General features: G+C 44.2%; 1 protein-coding gene across 6 annotated transcripts in view; it reads left to right on the top strand.

Annotated features, from left to right (window-relative positions):
• LOC140478686 (transcription factor Dp-2-like) overlaps window positions 1–14,766 on the top strand; it is a 201,957-nt gene that overhangs the window by 159,990 nt on the left and 27,201 nt on the right. For 5 of the 6 annotated variants that reach the window (XM_072571959.1, XM_072571961.1, XM_072571962.1 and 2 more), the window contains 2 exons: window positions 6,151–6,313; window positions 9,245–9,391. In XM_072571959.1, coding sequence (XP_072428060.1) covers window positions 6,151–6,313; window positions 9,245–9,391 — 310 coding nt within the window. The remainder of the gene's footprint in view (window positions 1–6,150; window positions 6,314–9,244; window positions 9,392–14,766) is intronic. The other variant, XM_072571960.1, reaches the window with a different exon arrangement.

Here is a 14,766-nt window from a genome sequence, read left to right as displayed (position 1 = left end):
TAGTTAGCCAATCTTGTGTCCATGAGTCTGTTGATCAGTGGTTTCTGTTTCGGTTGCAAGAGTTCCAAGTTTTCACCTTACTTAATAAGCCCCCAAATTTAAATGCCTACTCTGTATTGCATAAAGATATGTTTCTAAAACACCTTCAAGACAGAAAATAACTAGAGACTCCCTTCCTCCTTAACTTGAGTACTTGACACTCCATATTTGGAGCTATTCCGTATGTGCTAACATACCCTGAAAAGGTGTGTGTACTGTTAGGTTGCCTTGGCAGCCACAGTTTTTTTTATTGTGAGCATAATTATTCAGACAATGTGATCTGATTTCTCACCATTTGAGGTTAACAAAAAAAAACAACTAATTGCACCCCTGTTTGCTATTACACAAAGTGGATCTGTTTTTCTTTGTACGAAATAATGTGGGAGTAAGGTTCTTTTTAAATTGTGGGTCATGACGTAAATTACAGTTAATTTGTTCATTCGTTTTGTACAGCTACAGTCGGCAAAGTGCGTTGGCACATTTACTTATAACCTGACATGCATGTATAAAGAATCCATCAGTGCCAACTGAATGTGGAAAAATAAGTCAGTGGTTTTTGACTATTAGTTTGGATCAAATGCACAGATTTTTATTTCAGGTACAGTACATCACAACTGGTGATTGCTATTAATATTGCTTAAATGTGATCCGTTTCACTTGTTCAAAAACTTGAAGGGCATGGCGAAAGAGGAAATATAAGCGTGGATAGTTGATTGATGGATGTGAAACAAGTGCAAGTTTTATTAAACAGCACAGATCACGAGAAAATGTTCATGAAAGCAGAATAGGGAAACTGATGACAAATCTAACAATGCAGATGAAAATGATTTCATGCATTTTGAAAGGAACATCCTACTTTTGTGATACTTTTCAAATTCTCCAATCAATCCAAGTATTTTACAGAAGCGTAGGCAAATGCAGCAGCCAATTTCTCCCAACAAGGTCCAAGCAACAGCACTTGGGAGAAATTAGCAATCAGACTGTTTTGTTGATTGGGAAACATGCTGCATAAATACCTAGAAGAATGTCATTGGGTCATACAGCATAGGTACAGACGCTTCAGCCCACCATGTCTGTGCTGACCCCATTTACCTGCACTTGATCCATAGTCTTACTATACCCTGGCATTTTAAGTGCTCATCCATATGCTTCTTAAATGTAACAAGAGTACCTGCCTCCACCACCCTCTCAGTTAGAGATAAAAAAACTGCAGAAGCTAGAATCCAAGGCAGACAAGCAGTAGGCTGGAAGAGCACAGCAAGCCAGGCAGCATCAGGAGGTGGAGAGTTGACTTCTCTACTTCCTGATGCTGCCTGGTTTGCTGTGTTCTTCCAGCTCCCTGCTTGTCCTCCACCTTCTCAGGCAGCATGCTTCATGTTTTTACCGCCGCCATTTTCAGATTTCCTCTAAATCACATCCCCCTCACCTTAAACTTATGCCTTCTGGTCTTAGATACATCTGTCATGGTAAAGAGATTCACATAATTTATTCTGTTGTAATTTCAATCAGATGCCTCCACAGCCACCTATGCTCCAGAGAAAACAAGCCCATCCTATCCTGTCTGATCTCATAATTAAGAATTTTCATCCCAGGCGCATGCTGGTGAATCTCCTCTGCACCCTCTGTCATGGGGCTGAATTTGGTGTTTTGGATGTGTAGAGAATGGGGTAGGTTAGGGTTAACAAAAAGGAAGAGATGGGGTGGTTTGTCTGTAAGGGGAGCGAGAGCCTTTGAAAGAGGGATCTCCCCTGATAAGCCACGGGCATTCCCAATATTGGTGCTCTTCAGAAGGCAATCCCAATTTTGGTGATTTTCAGAAGCGCACAAATAAGAGTTTGGGAGATGTCCTGAGGTATCATCAAGTCTTGTGGGGTCAGGAATATTAAGTGGCTTGATACTGAGCCTAATTAGCCAATAAGCCAGTTTCCCACATTACCCATCCCTACCACAGACTTTTCAAAGATCAGTTTGTCTTCAGACAGTAATGGGATGTACAGCCTGCTGTGTGACAATGGTGGCTATCCATCACCAAATCTAAACTGAATCCTGTAGTGATTGGAACAAGGTCAGCCAGAATATAAATTCCCTGATTGGACCAGATTAACAGCCCCAGTCAGGGAGTCTTGGCTGACAGATAGAAACAGGAGTACCCCTTTGAGCAGGGCAGTGCCACTGGCCATTTGGGTATTTCCTTTCTTCCTGGTGGTGGAATATAAATAAAGATTTACACACTTGTTGTTTTTCACGGTGTCTGACACCTGCACATCCGCGACATGGATGCTGGGAATAAATAAGCACTGCTGCTGCTAGACAAAAAAGAAAAAGGAAAGAGAAAAAACAGAGAAAAGAAAGAAAATTTAAAAAAACAGGAGTGTCAGAGATTCTGTTTACTCTCAGTGTAAGTAGAACCTCTGGCAACTGACTCTGAGGAAGTCGGAGCAGTGTCAAGGACAGTTCACATGTAAATAAGGGGTGACTCGGTGATGGAATACCTGCCTTTGTGGAGTTAGTTCAAATCCAACCCATGGAATATTTTGTATCTACTAAACCAGTAGTTCAGTTTAACATGTGTTATAAGAGAGAGCACCCTCTGACTATCCACCACTCCCCAAGTACAGTACTGAAATGTTAGCTGAAACATGAAAAGCATGGAGGCATTTGAAACTTAAGAATGTAAATACTTATTTCCTTGAAGTATGAGTGCAGTTAGTGCTATGAAAACAGGTAGTTTTTTTATTCGATTGTAGGACTTGGGTGTCACTGTCTGGCCAGCATTGATAGCCCATCCCTATTTGCCCCTTGAGAAGGTGGGGGTGAGCTGCCTTCTTGAATCGCTGCAGACCACTTGCTGTGGGTTGACCCACAATGCCGGCAGGAAGGGATTTCCAGGATTTTGACCCAACAACAGTGAAGGAATGGCGGTATATTTCTAAGTCAGGATGGTGAGTGGCTTGGAGGGGAACTTGAAGGTGGTGGTGTTCCCAAGTACCTGCTGCCCTTGTCCTTCTAGATGGAAGTGGTCATAGGTTTGAAAGGTGCTGTCTAGGGATCTTTGTTGAAATTTCTGCATTGTATCTTGTAGATAGTACACACTGCTGCTACTGAGTGCCAGTGATGGAGGGATTGAATATTTGTAGATGTGGCGCAAATCAAGCGAGTTGCTTTGTCCTGGATGGTGTCAAGCTTCTTGGTTTTTGTTGGGGCTGCACCCACCCAGGCAAGTGTGGAGTATTCCAACATACTCCTGAGTTGTGCCTTGTAGATGGTGGATAGACTTCGGGTTGTCAAGAGGTGAGTTACTCGCCGCAGTATCCCTAGTCTCTGACCTGCACTTGTAGCCACTGTGTTTATATGGTAAGTCCAGTTGAGTTTCTGAGTAATGGTGACCCCAAAAATGTTGGCAATGGGGGATTCAGTGAAGGTAGTACTGTCGAATGTCATGGGGCGGTGGTTAGAGTGTCTCTTATTGGTGATGGTCATTGTGTGGTGCGAATGTTATTTACCACTTGTCAGCCCAAGCCTGGACATTGTCCATATCTTGTTGCATTTGAGCACGGACTGCTTCAGTATCTGAGGAGTTGTGAATGGTGCTGAACACTCTGCAATCATCGGTGAACATCCCCCACTTTTACGACAGAGGAAAGGTCATTGATGAAGCAGCTGAAGATTGTTGGGCCTAGGTCACTACCCTGAGGGACTCTTGCAGAGATGTCCTGGAGCTAAGATGACTGACCCTCCACAGTCACAACCATCTTCCTTTGTGCCATTCTAACCAGTGGAGTGTTTGCCCCTTGATACCCATTTTTTCCAGTTTTGCTAGGGCTCCATGATGCCATACTCTGTACAATGTGGCCTTCATGTCAAGGGCTGTCATTCTCACCTCACCTTTGGAATTCAGCTCTTTTATCCAGGTCTGACCCAAGGCTGTAATGAGGTCAGGAGCTGAGTGGCCCTGGAGGAACCCAAGCTGGGTGTCACTGAGCAGATTATTGCTGAGCAGGTGCTGCTTGTTAGCACTGTTACTGACCCCTTCCATCACTTTACTGATGATAGAGAGTAGACTGATGGGATGATAATGGGCCAGGTTGGATTTGTCCTGCTTTTTGTGTACAGGACATAGCTGGGCAATTTTCCACATTGTCAGGTAGATGCCAGTGTTGTAACTGTACTGGACGAGCTTGGCTAGGGGAGCGGCAAGTTTTGGAGCACAAGTTTTCAGTGCTGTTGCTGGAATAGGTTATCAGGGCCCATTGCCTTTGCAGTAACCAGTGCCTTCAACCATTCCTTAGTATCACGCGGTGTGAATCGAATTGGCTGGAGACTGGTATCTGTAACGCTGGGGACCACTGGAGGAGGCTGAGATGGATCATCCACTTGGGTACTTCTGACTGAAGATTGCTGCAAATGTATCAGCCTTATCTCTTACCCTGATGTGCTGGGCTCCTACATCATTGGGGATGGGGATATTTGTGGAGCCTCCTCCTCCAGGGAGTTGTTTAATTGTCCACCACCATTCACCACTGGATGTGGAAGGACTACAGAGCTTACATCTGATCCATTGGTTGTGAGATCGCTTAGCTCTGTCTGTCATTTGCTGCTGATACTGTTTGGCAAGTAGTCCTGTTTGGTAGCTTCATCAGGTTGATACCTCATCTTCAGATATACCTGGTGCTGCTCCTGGCATGTCCTCCTCCACTCTCCATTGAACCAGGGTTGATCCCCTGGCTTAGTGGTAATGGTTGAGTGGGGGATATGCCGGGCCATGACATTACAGATTGTGCTAGAGTACAATTCTGCTGCTGTTAATGACCCACAGTGCCTCATGGATGTCCAGTCTTGAGTTGCTCGATCTGTTTGAAGTCTGTCTCATTTAGCACGGTGATCATGACACACACCATGATTGAGGGTATTCTCAATGTGAAGGCAGGACTATGTTTCCATAAGGACAGTGCAGTGGTCACTTTCACCTGTACTGTCATGGTCAGATACATCTGCAGCCAGCAGATTGGTAAGGATGTGGTCAAGTATATTTCTTTTCCTCTTGTTGGTTCCTTCACCACCTATCACAGACCCAGTCTAGCAGTTTTATCCTTTAGGACCAGAGCAGCTAGATCAGCCACGCTGCTGCTGAGCCACTCTTGGTGGTGGACATTGACATCCCCCACCCAGAGTACATTTTGCGCCCTTACCACCATCAGTGCTTCCTCCAAGTGTTGTTCAACATGGAGGAGTTCTGATTCATCAGCCGAAGCATGAGACTTCATGGGGTCCAGAGACAATGTCAAGGACTCCCTGGGCAACTCCCTCCCGACTGTATACCACTGTGCTGCCACCTCTGCTGGATCTGCCCTGCCAATAGGACAGGACATAACAAGGGATAGTAATGGCGGTGTCTGGTGTGTTATCTGTAAGGTATGATTCTGTAAGAGTGACTATGTCAGACTGTTGCTTGACTCATCTGTGAGTCATCTTGACTCATCTCCCAATTGCGGCACTAGCCCCCAGATGTTGGTAATGAGGACTTTGCATGGCCGACAGGGCTGTTTGTGTTTTTGCCATTATCTTTTCCGGTTCCAAGGTCGATGCCAGGTGGTCTGTCTGGTTTCATTTCTTTTTTTGTGATTTTCTAGTGATTGATACAATTGAGTGGTTTGTGAGGCAATTTCAGAGTAAACCACATTGCTGTGGATCTGGAGTCACATGTAGGCCAGACCAGGTGAGGATGGCAGATTTCCTTCCCTAAAGGACATTCGTGAACCAGATGAGTTTTTCCAACAAATTATAATGGTCTTATGGTCATCAGTTGACTCTTAATTCCAGATTTTAAAAAATTGAATTCAAATTCCACTATCTGCAATGCCAGGATTTGAACCCAGGTCCCCAGAACATTATTCTGGGTTTCTAGAATAATAGTCATGCAATAATACCACTAGGCTATCGCCTCCCCAGACAGTGGTATTGTGGTACATAAGTGGTACTGTAACTGTGACAAAAAAAATAAAAATACAAGGTTAAAAAGGCTTTGCCTGTACTCTTAGTTGCACACATCAAATAAATTTAAAAAGCACTGCATAAGTGAAGTGTAAAATCTGCTGTCATTTCTTGTTTTAGCAAAAGAAGCAAAAAGGGAGAAAAGAATGGAAAGGGATTACGACACTTTTCAATGAAGGTGTGTGAGAAGGTGCAGCGGAAGGGAACTACCTCGTATAATGAAGTGGCTGATGAGCTCGTGGCAGAGTTCAGTAATTCAAGTACTCACATGTCTTCAGATTCTGTAAGTCGGAGAATCCTTCATAACAAGTCAAATTCCACTACGATCAGTTCAGTTAATAATCTCATTTATGGTGTCCCTCCTTACCCATTTGACTTTCACATTTAAGAACAATGTACTGTAAAGAAATCTTCTGTAGCACTTATGTCAGCTGATCCCTACACATCTAATCTCTCATTCTAAGCAGTACCCTGCATGTAGTGCTTTTAACCCTATATTTTATAAATACCATAAGCTGGGTTATGATTTGCAATGCTGAACAATGTGTTTTGTAAAGCAGTGTGATCTAATAAGTAAATATCCTTGCTAACTCTGTAATAATTTTGTGTAAATCTGTATATGGGTTTGTACATACTCCATGGGTGTCATCCATTTTTTTATCCAATTGCATCCCTGAACATCTCCAATAGTGGTATTCTGTACCTGTGTTGTGACTTCCAGAGAACCCTTGTGTGTCAATCTTTATCTTCTTTCTCTTCCATGTTTCGTGCTGCCTTTCAGTGTTATCTAAAGACATAGCATCTGGTTTCATGTGTGCACTGACTGCAGTCGGTTTTAGCTCTCCAGTTGCTTTCTCAGTCCCTTTGCTATCTCTGTATCATCAGCCCATTTGCCTGACATTTCATTCTGAATAAAATGCAGTTTGCTCCAACTAAACAATGCAGGCATGTTGGGCTGAATGGCCTCCTCCTGTGCCATAAACATTCTGTAAACATCATCAGGAAACAAATTCCTTAACTTAAACATCCAGTCTCAACCCTCTGCTTAGCGACTGACCTTAGTTGAAGTTTGCAAACTTTGTCCTATTGACCCCCATATCCTCTTCCATCATAAAGGCCACCTACAAACCATGCTGGAACTCTGCACATATTCCCATTTATCTTAGTCCAACTGTTATTGAAACAACTTTCATGTTTTTGTCATTGATGCTTCCAGGCTTAATTATTCCAATCCTCTAGTGACCAGACTCCATGTAGTTAAGGTGATCCAAACCTCTTCATCCTATATGCTAAACCTCAGTAAGTCCTGCACAAGCATCAATACTGTGCCCCCTGGATGGATGCTAGTTTATGAATATCTCAATATTAACATTCTCATTCCAATGATAACATTTCTCTACAGTCTCTTCCTTTATTATCCTTGTGATCTCCTCAAGCGTTGCCAAGAACCCCCATGGCGTTGCTAGAACTTGGATTCGCTTGTTTATCTTCCACTATTTTCAGATGATACAACACTGAGTGGGAGGATGCTGAGATGCTCCAATGTGGATTGGGCAGGTTGAGTGAGTGGACAAGTGCAAGGTCGATGATGTATAATGTGGATAAATATAACATTTTTGGTCGCAAAAACAGGAAGGCAGATTATTATTTGACTGGCAATAAATTGGGAAAGGGTGAGGTGCAGCGAGCCCTGGGTGGACTTTTACATGAGTTACTGAAGGTAAGCAGGCAGGTGCAGAAAATGGTGAAGAAGGCAAATGGTATGTTGTTCTTCATAGCAAGAGGATTCAAGTATAGGAGCTGGGATATCATGCTGAAATTGTACAGGGCCTTGGTGAGACCACACCGAGAATATTGTGTGCAGTTTTGGTCTCCTTCTCTGAGGAAGGATTTTCCAATGATGGAGGGAGGATAACGAAGGTTTACCAGACTGATCCCTGGCACAGCAACACTGACATATGAAGAGGTGCTGGATCACTTAGCACTGTGTTCACCGGAGTTTAGGAAAATGAGATGCAATCTCTAAAATTCTAACAAGATTAGACAGGGTAAACACAGGAAGGATGTTCCCAATGACCAGGGGAGTCCAGAACATGGGAGTCACAGTCTATAGACACTGAGTCAGCCAATTAGTTAAAAATCACACAACACCAGGTTATAGTCCAACAGGTTTATTTGGAAGCACTTTCTTTCGGAGCGCTGTTCCTTCATCAGGTGATTGTGGAGGACACAATTGTAAGGCACAGAATTTATAGCAAAAGTTTACAGTGTGATGTAACTGACATTATACATTGAAAAATCCCTTGATTGTTTGTTGAGTCTTTCACCTGTTCGGATACCATGATAGTTTCACTTCTTTCATGTGTAAATCACAAAACTTTTTTAAAAAGGTTACATTCTCAGGTTAACTTTAACAATTGGTGTTAGTCAGATAATATGTTGAAGGTGTTAGCCCCCTGTGTTTTCTGTCTGTGCCATAACGTTTAGACTGATTCTAATTTAGAAAGTGAGTTACCAGAGTCTTACATGAATTCATGCAGTTTTTGAGCAAAGTACAATGTAACTTTGCAAGTACAAATTCACTCCACAAACGTATATGTATATGTGTGTGTGTGTCTGTCTGTCTGTCTGGGGTGGGGGGTTGTGAGTGTGAGAGAGAGCGTATATGTGTGAGTATAGAGTGTCTAAGTCAGCCAATTCGGGCTGAGATGAGGAGAAATTTCTTCAGCCAGAGAATGGTGAGCCTTTGGAATGGTTGAGGCCAAATGTGGAATGTTTTCAAGAAGAAATTGGATATAGTTCTTGGGGCTAAAAGAATCAAAGGATATGCTGAGAAAGTGGGAAGGGAGGGGACCGAGTTGGATGATCAGCCATGATCACATTGAATGGTTGAACAGACTCAAAGGGCTGGCTGAATGACATCCTCCTATTCCTAGAACACATTCACAAAGATCTTGGAGCGCCTTATAAAGCAACCCTCTGTTACCTAACTCAGATTAATCTAATAATGAACCTGATCCACAGATCTTCAATTAAATTTAGAACAAGTTTTAAAGAGAATTTAGCATTTATGGCATTAACATTGTTGTAAGTTGAAATAAAGGCCTGCACAATAACATTTCAGAATTATGTGGTTTAGTTGTTCCAAATTAATGAGTAAATTCAAAGAAAGGTTCATCTTTAAATTTGGTTTGTTTTGCACGTCCTCTTTCAGCAGGCTTATGATCAAAAGAACATTCGGCGCCGTGTTTACGATGCACTTAATGTACTGATGGCTATGAACATAATTTCTAAAGAAAAGAAAGAAATACGATGGATTGGGCTTCCCACAAACTCTGCTCAGGAATTTCAGAATCTCGAGGTGAGTTTATTTGGGTCGTGTTGAAATATCAACTCGTATCCACTCCGAGTGTACGATAAGGCTTACATTTGCTCAGAACTTAGCAATTCAAAGCATTAAGAATCAGAACAGTTGGATCAGACAAAGCTGCAAATTGGTTTAGTTCATCCCAGGAAGGTAATTTTATAACTTGCCCAAGATTCAGTAGATAGTTTTTCACACATTTGTTTTGTGTTCAGTTGTATTTTTAGTGTCAACTATGATTCAGTGGACAGCACTCATCTGTGTCAGAAGATTGTGGATTCAAGTCTCAACCCAGAAACTTGAGTTCATAACCTGAGGCAGAGTCAGCACTGAAGGATTGCTGCACTGTCTGAGGGTACCCCCTTTTAGAAGAACTGTTAAACAGGCACGCTGTTAGGTGGATGTGAAAATTTCCGTAGCATTGTTTTGTACAACAACAGGGGAATTCTCCCAGCTGATCTTTATCCCTGGTCCAGTGTCATTAAATAGAGGGACATTTTTGTAGACAGTCAGTACAGTTTGGCTGTTGTGTTCTTCTGTTACTTGATCATATTTTAGACTACTCCAGCTATAAAATGCTTTGGGTTATCCTGAGATTATGATGGTTTGATATAAATACAAACATATTTCTTTTTTTACCACGGATGTTTCTTGCCTAGAATGCTTGCACTCCTTTGTTAATTTCTTAGCTTCAGGCTTTTCCTTCCATTATCCCATGTTTTGTTCTCTTTATGGTTGATAAATATGTTTCCACAGCCAAGAATCCAGGCTGCCTATGTTCTGCCAAGATGGTTACACTGTTAATCTTTTAGTAGCTACTAAAGAAGTATAGGAGAGTACCCTGGCTTGACTCCCTCTTTGACTCTAGCTTCTCTGTGCAATAGGTCAGGACCTTCACTGACTTTGGCCCCTGACATGATGACTGAAACAGAAAATCACTTGTGTGGGAAATTGTAAGCGTAATTCTGTGTTTTACCATTCTGTTGCACTGTTGGGTGATATAAATTAGACTGCTTTGCTAGGTTGCCTACAGCACCTATCTTTAATTATTAGCACCATATGTAGTGGAAAGCATTTTATTATGGTATCTAATAATTTAGAAACACTGGAAGGTGTGGGATGAAATCTCATTCCGCAATCTATTTTGGTCACAAAACTAAGACCTCATAAAATCCCCAAATGTATCTGATTGTCCTTTAAATGTTTCTATGTTTCTTTTATTCTTTCATGGGATGTGGGCACCACTGGCAAGGCCAGCATTTATTGCCCTTCTCAAATTGAACTGGGTAGCTTGCAAAACCACTTCGGAGTGCCGTTAAGAATCAGACGAAGTGCTATGGGTTTGTAGTCGTCTATTGGCCAGACTGCATAAGGAAGACAGATTTCCTTCCCTAAAGGACAATGGTGAACCAGATGATAGCCAATGATACTTTTCATGGCACCATGACTGAGGCTGGCTTTCCAATGGACTGCAGCAGTTCAAGAAGGCAACACCTCAAGAGCAATTAGGGATAGACAATAAATTCTAACCTAACCAGAGATATCCATGAATAATTCTTATAAGTTTTCTATTAATTGCATTTAAATTTCAGCAACTGCCATGGTAGGATTTCAACTTGTGTCCCCAAAGTATGAGCCTGGACCTCTGGATTACTACACAATACCACTGCCTTCAGCAACTGTCCATGTGGGAAGCTTCCTTATGCAGTCAGTTCCAGAAATTCAGCACTCACTTAGCATCTCGAAACAGAAAGTATCTTTGGCACACCCCTGGAGCAGATGGCGTGGTAGTAGTTTGGCGCACCGACCTAAACGCCAGCTCGCGGACACCTCCTCCTACTGCCCCCTTGACCATGACCCCACCTCCCACCACCAAACCATCATCTCCCAGACCATCCATAACCTCATCACCTCAGGGGATCTCCCATCCACCGCCTCCAACCTCATAGTCCCACAACCCCGCACCGCCCGTTTCTACCTCCTGCCCAAAATCCACAAACCTGACTGCCCCGGCTGACCCATTGTTTCAGCCTGCTCCTGCCCCACCGAACTCATCTCTGCATACCTCGACACGGTCCTGTCCCCCTTAGTGCAAGAACTCCCCACCTACGTTTGGGACACCACCCACGCCTTATCTTCACCATGGACATCCAGTCCCTGTACACGTCCATCCCCCATCACGAAGGACTCAAAGCCCTCCGCTTCTTCCTTTCCCGCCGTACCAACCAGTACCCTTCCACTGACACCCTCCTTCGACTGACTGAACTGGTCCTCACTCTGAACAACTTCTCTTTCCAATCCTCCCACTTCCTCCAAACCAAAGGAGTAGCCATGAGCACCCGCATGGGCCCCAGCTATGCCTGCCTCTTCGTAGGATATGTGGAACAGTCCATCTTCCGCAGCTACACTGACACCACCAACCACCTTTTCCTCCGCTACATCGATGACTGTATCCGCGCTTCCCCGTGCTCCCATGAGGAGGTTGAACAGTTGATCCACTTTACTAACACCTTCCACCCCGACCTCTAATTTACCTGGACCATCTCCAGACTCCTCCCTCCCCTTCCTAGACCTCTCCATTTCTATCTCGGGTGATCGAATCAATACGGACATTTACTATCAACCAACCGACTCCCACAGCTACCTAGACTACACCTCCTCCCACCCTGCCCCTTGTAAAAACGCCATCCCATATTCCAATTCCTTCGTCTCCGCCGCATCTGCTCCCAGAAGGACCAGTTCCAATACCGAACAACCCAGATGGCCTCTTTCTTCAAAGACAGCAATTTCCCCCCAGACGTGATCGATGATGCTCTCCACCACATTTCCTCCACTTCCCACTCCTCCGCCCTTGAGCCCCGCCCCTTCAATCGCCACCAGGCCCGAACCCCACTGGTCCCCACCTACCACCCCACCAACCTCCATATACATCATATCATCCGTCGTCATTTTTGCCACCTCCAAACGGACCCCACCACCAGGGATATATTTCCCTCCCCTCCCCTATCAGCGTTCCGAAAAGACCACTCTCTCCGTGACTCCCTTGTCAGGTCCACACCCCCCACCAACCCAACCACCGCTCCCGGCACCTTCCCCTGCAACCACAAGAAATGCAACTCTTTCTCCCCCCCCCCCCTCACTTCCCTCCAAGACCCCAAGGGATCCTTCCATATCCGCCACAAATTCACCTGCACCTCCCCACACACCATTTACTGCATCCGCAGCACCCGATGTGGCCTCCTCTACATTGGGGAGACAGGCCGCCTACTTGAGGAACATTTCAGAGAACACCTCTGGGACACCCGGACCAAACAACCCAACCACCCCGTGGCTCAACACTTCAACTCCCCCTCCCACTCCATCAAGGACATGCAGGTCCTTGGACTCCTCCATCGCCAGACCATAGCAACATGACGGCTGGAGGAAGAGCGCATTATCTTCCGCCTAGGAACCCTCCAACCACAAGGGATGAACTCAGATTTCTCCAGTTTCCTCATTTCCCCTCCCCCCACCTTGTCTCAGTCCCAACCCTCGAACTCAGCACCACCTTCCTAACCTGCAATCTTCTTCCTGACCTCTCCGTCCCCACCCCCCTCCGGCCTATCACCCTCACCTTAACCTCCTTCCACCTATCGCATTTCCAATGCCCCTCCCCCAAGTCCCTCCTCCCTACTTTTTATCTTAGCCTGCTTGGCACATTCTCCTCATTCCTGAAGAAGGGCTCATGCCCGAAACGTCGATTCTCCTGTTCCTTGGATGCTGCCTGACTTGCTGCGCTTTTCCAGCAACACGTTTTCAGCTCTGATCTCCAGCATCTGCAGTCCTCACTTTCTCCTGTATTAACATAGTATATTTTAACTCTAATGCTGAATGAGTACTTTGTGTCGATCTTCATGGTCGAAGACAAGGATTTTCCCAAAAATTCAAGAGAGTCTGGGTGCAGCAATGAGTATGGTGGCCATCACCAAGAAGAAGGTGCTAGAAAAACTGAAAGATCTGAAAGTGGATAAACCACCTGAACCAGATGGGTTACACCCTAGAATTCTGAAGGAGATAGCTGAGGAAGTAGTGGAGGCATTAGTTGTGATCTTTCAGGCATCACTGGAGTCAAGGACGGTTCCAGAGGACTGGGAAATTGCTAATGTAACCCTTCTGGTTAAGAAGGGAGTAAGGCAAAAGATGGGAAATTATTCCGACTAGCCTGACCTCAGTCGCTGGTAAGATTTTGGAGTCCATTGTGAAGGATGAGACTTCTGAATACTTGGAAGTGCATGGTAAAATAGGGCAAAGTCAACATGGTTTCATCAAGGGGAGGTCATGTCTGACAAATCTGTTAGTTATTTGAGAAGGTAACAAGAAGGTTAGACCAAGGAGAGCCGATAGATGTTGTCCATCTGGACTTCCAGAAAGCCTTTGATAAGGTGCCACACAGGAGGCTGCTGAGTAAGATAAGGGCCCATGGTGTTAGAGGCGAGGTACTAGCATGGATAACATGGCTGTCTGGCAGAAAGCAGAGAGTGGGAATAAAAGGGTCCTTCTCAAGATGGCAGCCGGTGACTAGTAGTGTTCTGCAAGGCTCAGTGTTAGGACCACAGCTTTTCACTTTATATGTTATCATCTAGATGAAGGAACCGAGGGCATTCTGGCTCATTAATGTGTAAACAGATCAAAATCCTGAAGCCAGCAACATTGCTATTTTTATAAAATGAATCAATAGTTGCTAGTTTGAGAACATTTAAAATCTCAGATAAGCAAAACAATTTTCGAGAAACGTATGATTTTTGCAGCCAGTGAGTACTATATGCACTTGCCACCAGACATTCATAATCTCCTAATCTTCAGAAATAATTTTGAAGATCAATATGTGAAGTCCAGCCTCCAAAGGATTTCTTCTGTAATGTTAAAAATTACACAACACCAGGTTATAGTCCAACAGGGTTATGAAGCTTTTGAAGACTTCCCCACATAAAGGTGCAGCACTTCGAAAGCTTGTGATTTCAGATAAACCTTTTGGACTATGATCTGGTGTCATGTGACTTATGACTTTGTCCACTCCAGTCCAGCACTAGCGCCTCCACATGGTGGCCCTTTAGGATGTATGCATTTCAACTGAGAAAAAGTGATTGTATTTGCCAGGCTACCATCTGCAAAACGCACTTAAGGTTTACTGTCTGTTGCCAGTTGGTTGGATTTAAGTCATATCAAGAATGCCATGGCTTTCAACTACTTGTAGAATTCCCTCTAAGTCGCCTCACAGGATACCAAATATCTTGCATCTGAACAACATTACAGTTTCCTGCAACAGCCTCACTCTCTAAGATTCTCTAGCTAGTGCCAAGTTTTAGGCAAATCTGTGTCAGTCCCAAAGCCAT

Source organism: Chiloscyllium punctatum, chromosome 6 (genome assembly GCF_047496795.1).
Source record: "Chiloscyllium punctatum isolate Juve2018m chromosome 6, sChiPun1.3, whole genome shotgun sequence".
In the NCBI taxonomy this organism is placed as follows: Eukaryota; Metazoa; Chordata; class Chondrichthyes; order Orectolobiformes; family Hemiscylliidae; genus Chiloscyllium; species Chiloscyllium punctatum.
Note: the sequence above shows the minus strand (reverse complement) of the source record. Positions and strands in the feature narration are given on the sequence as shown.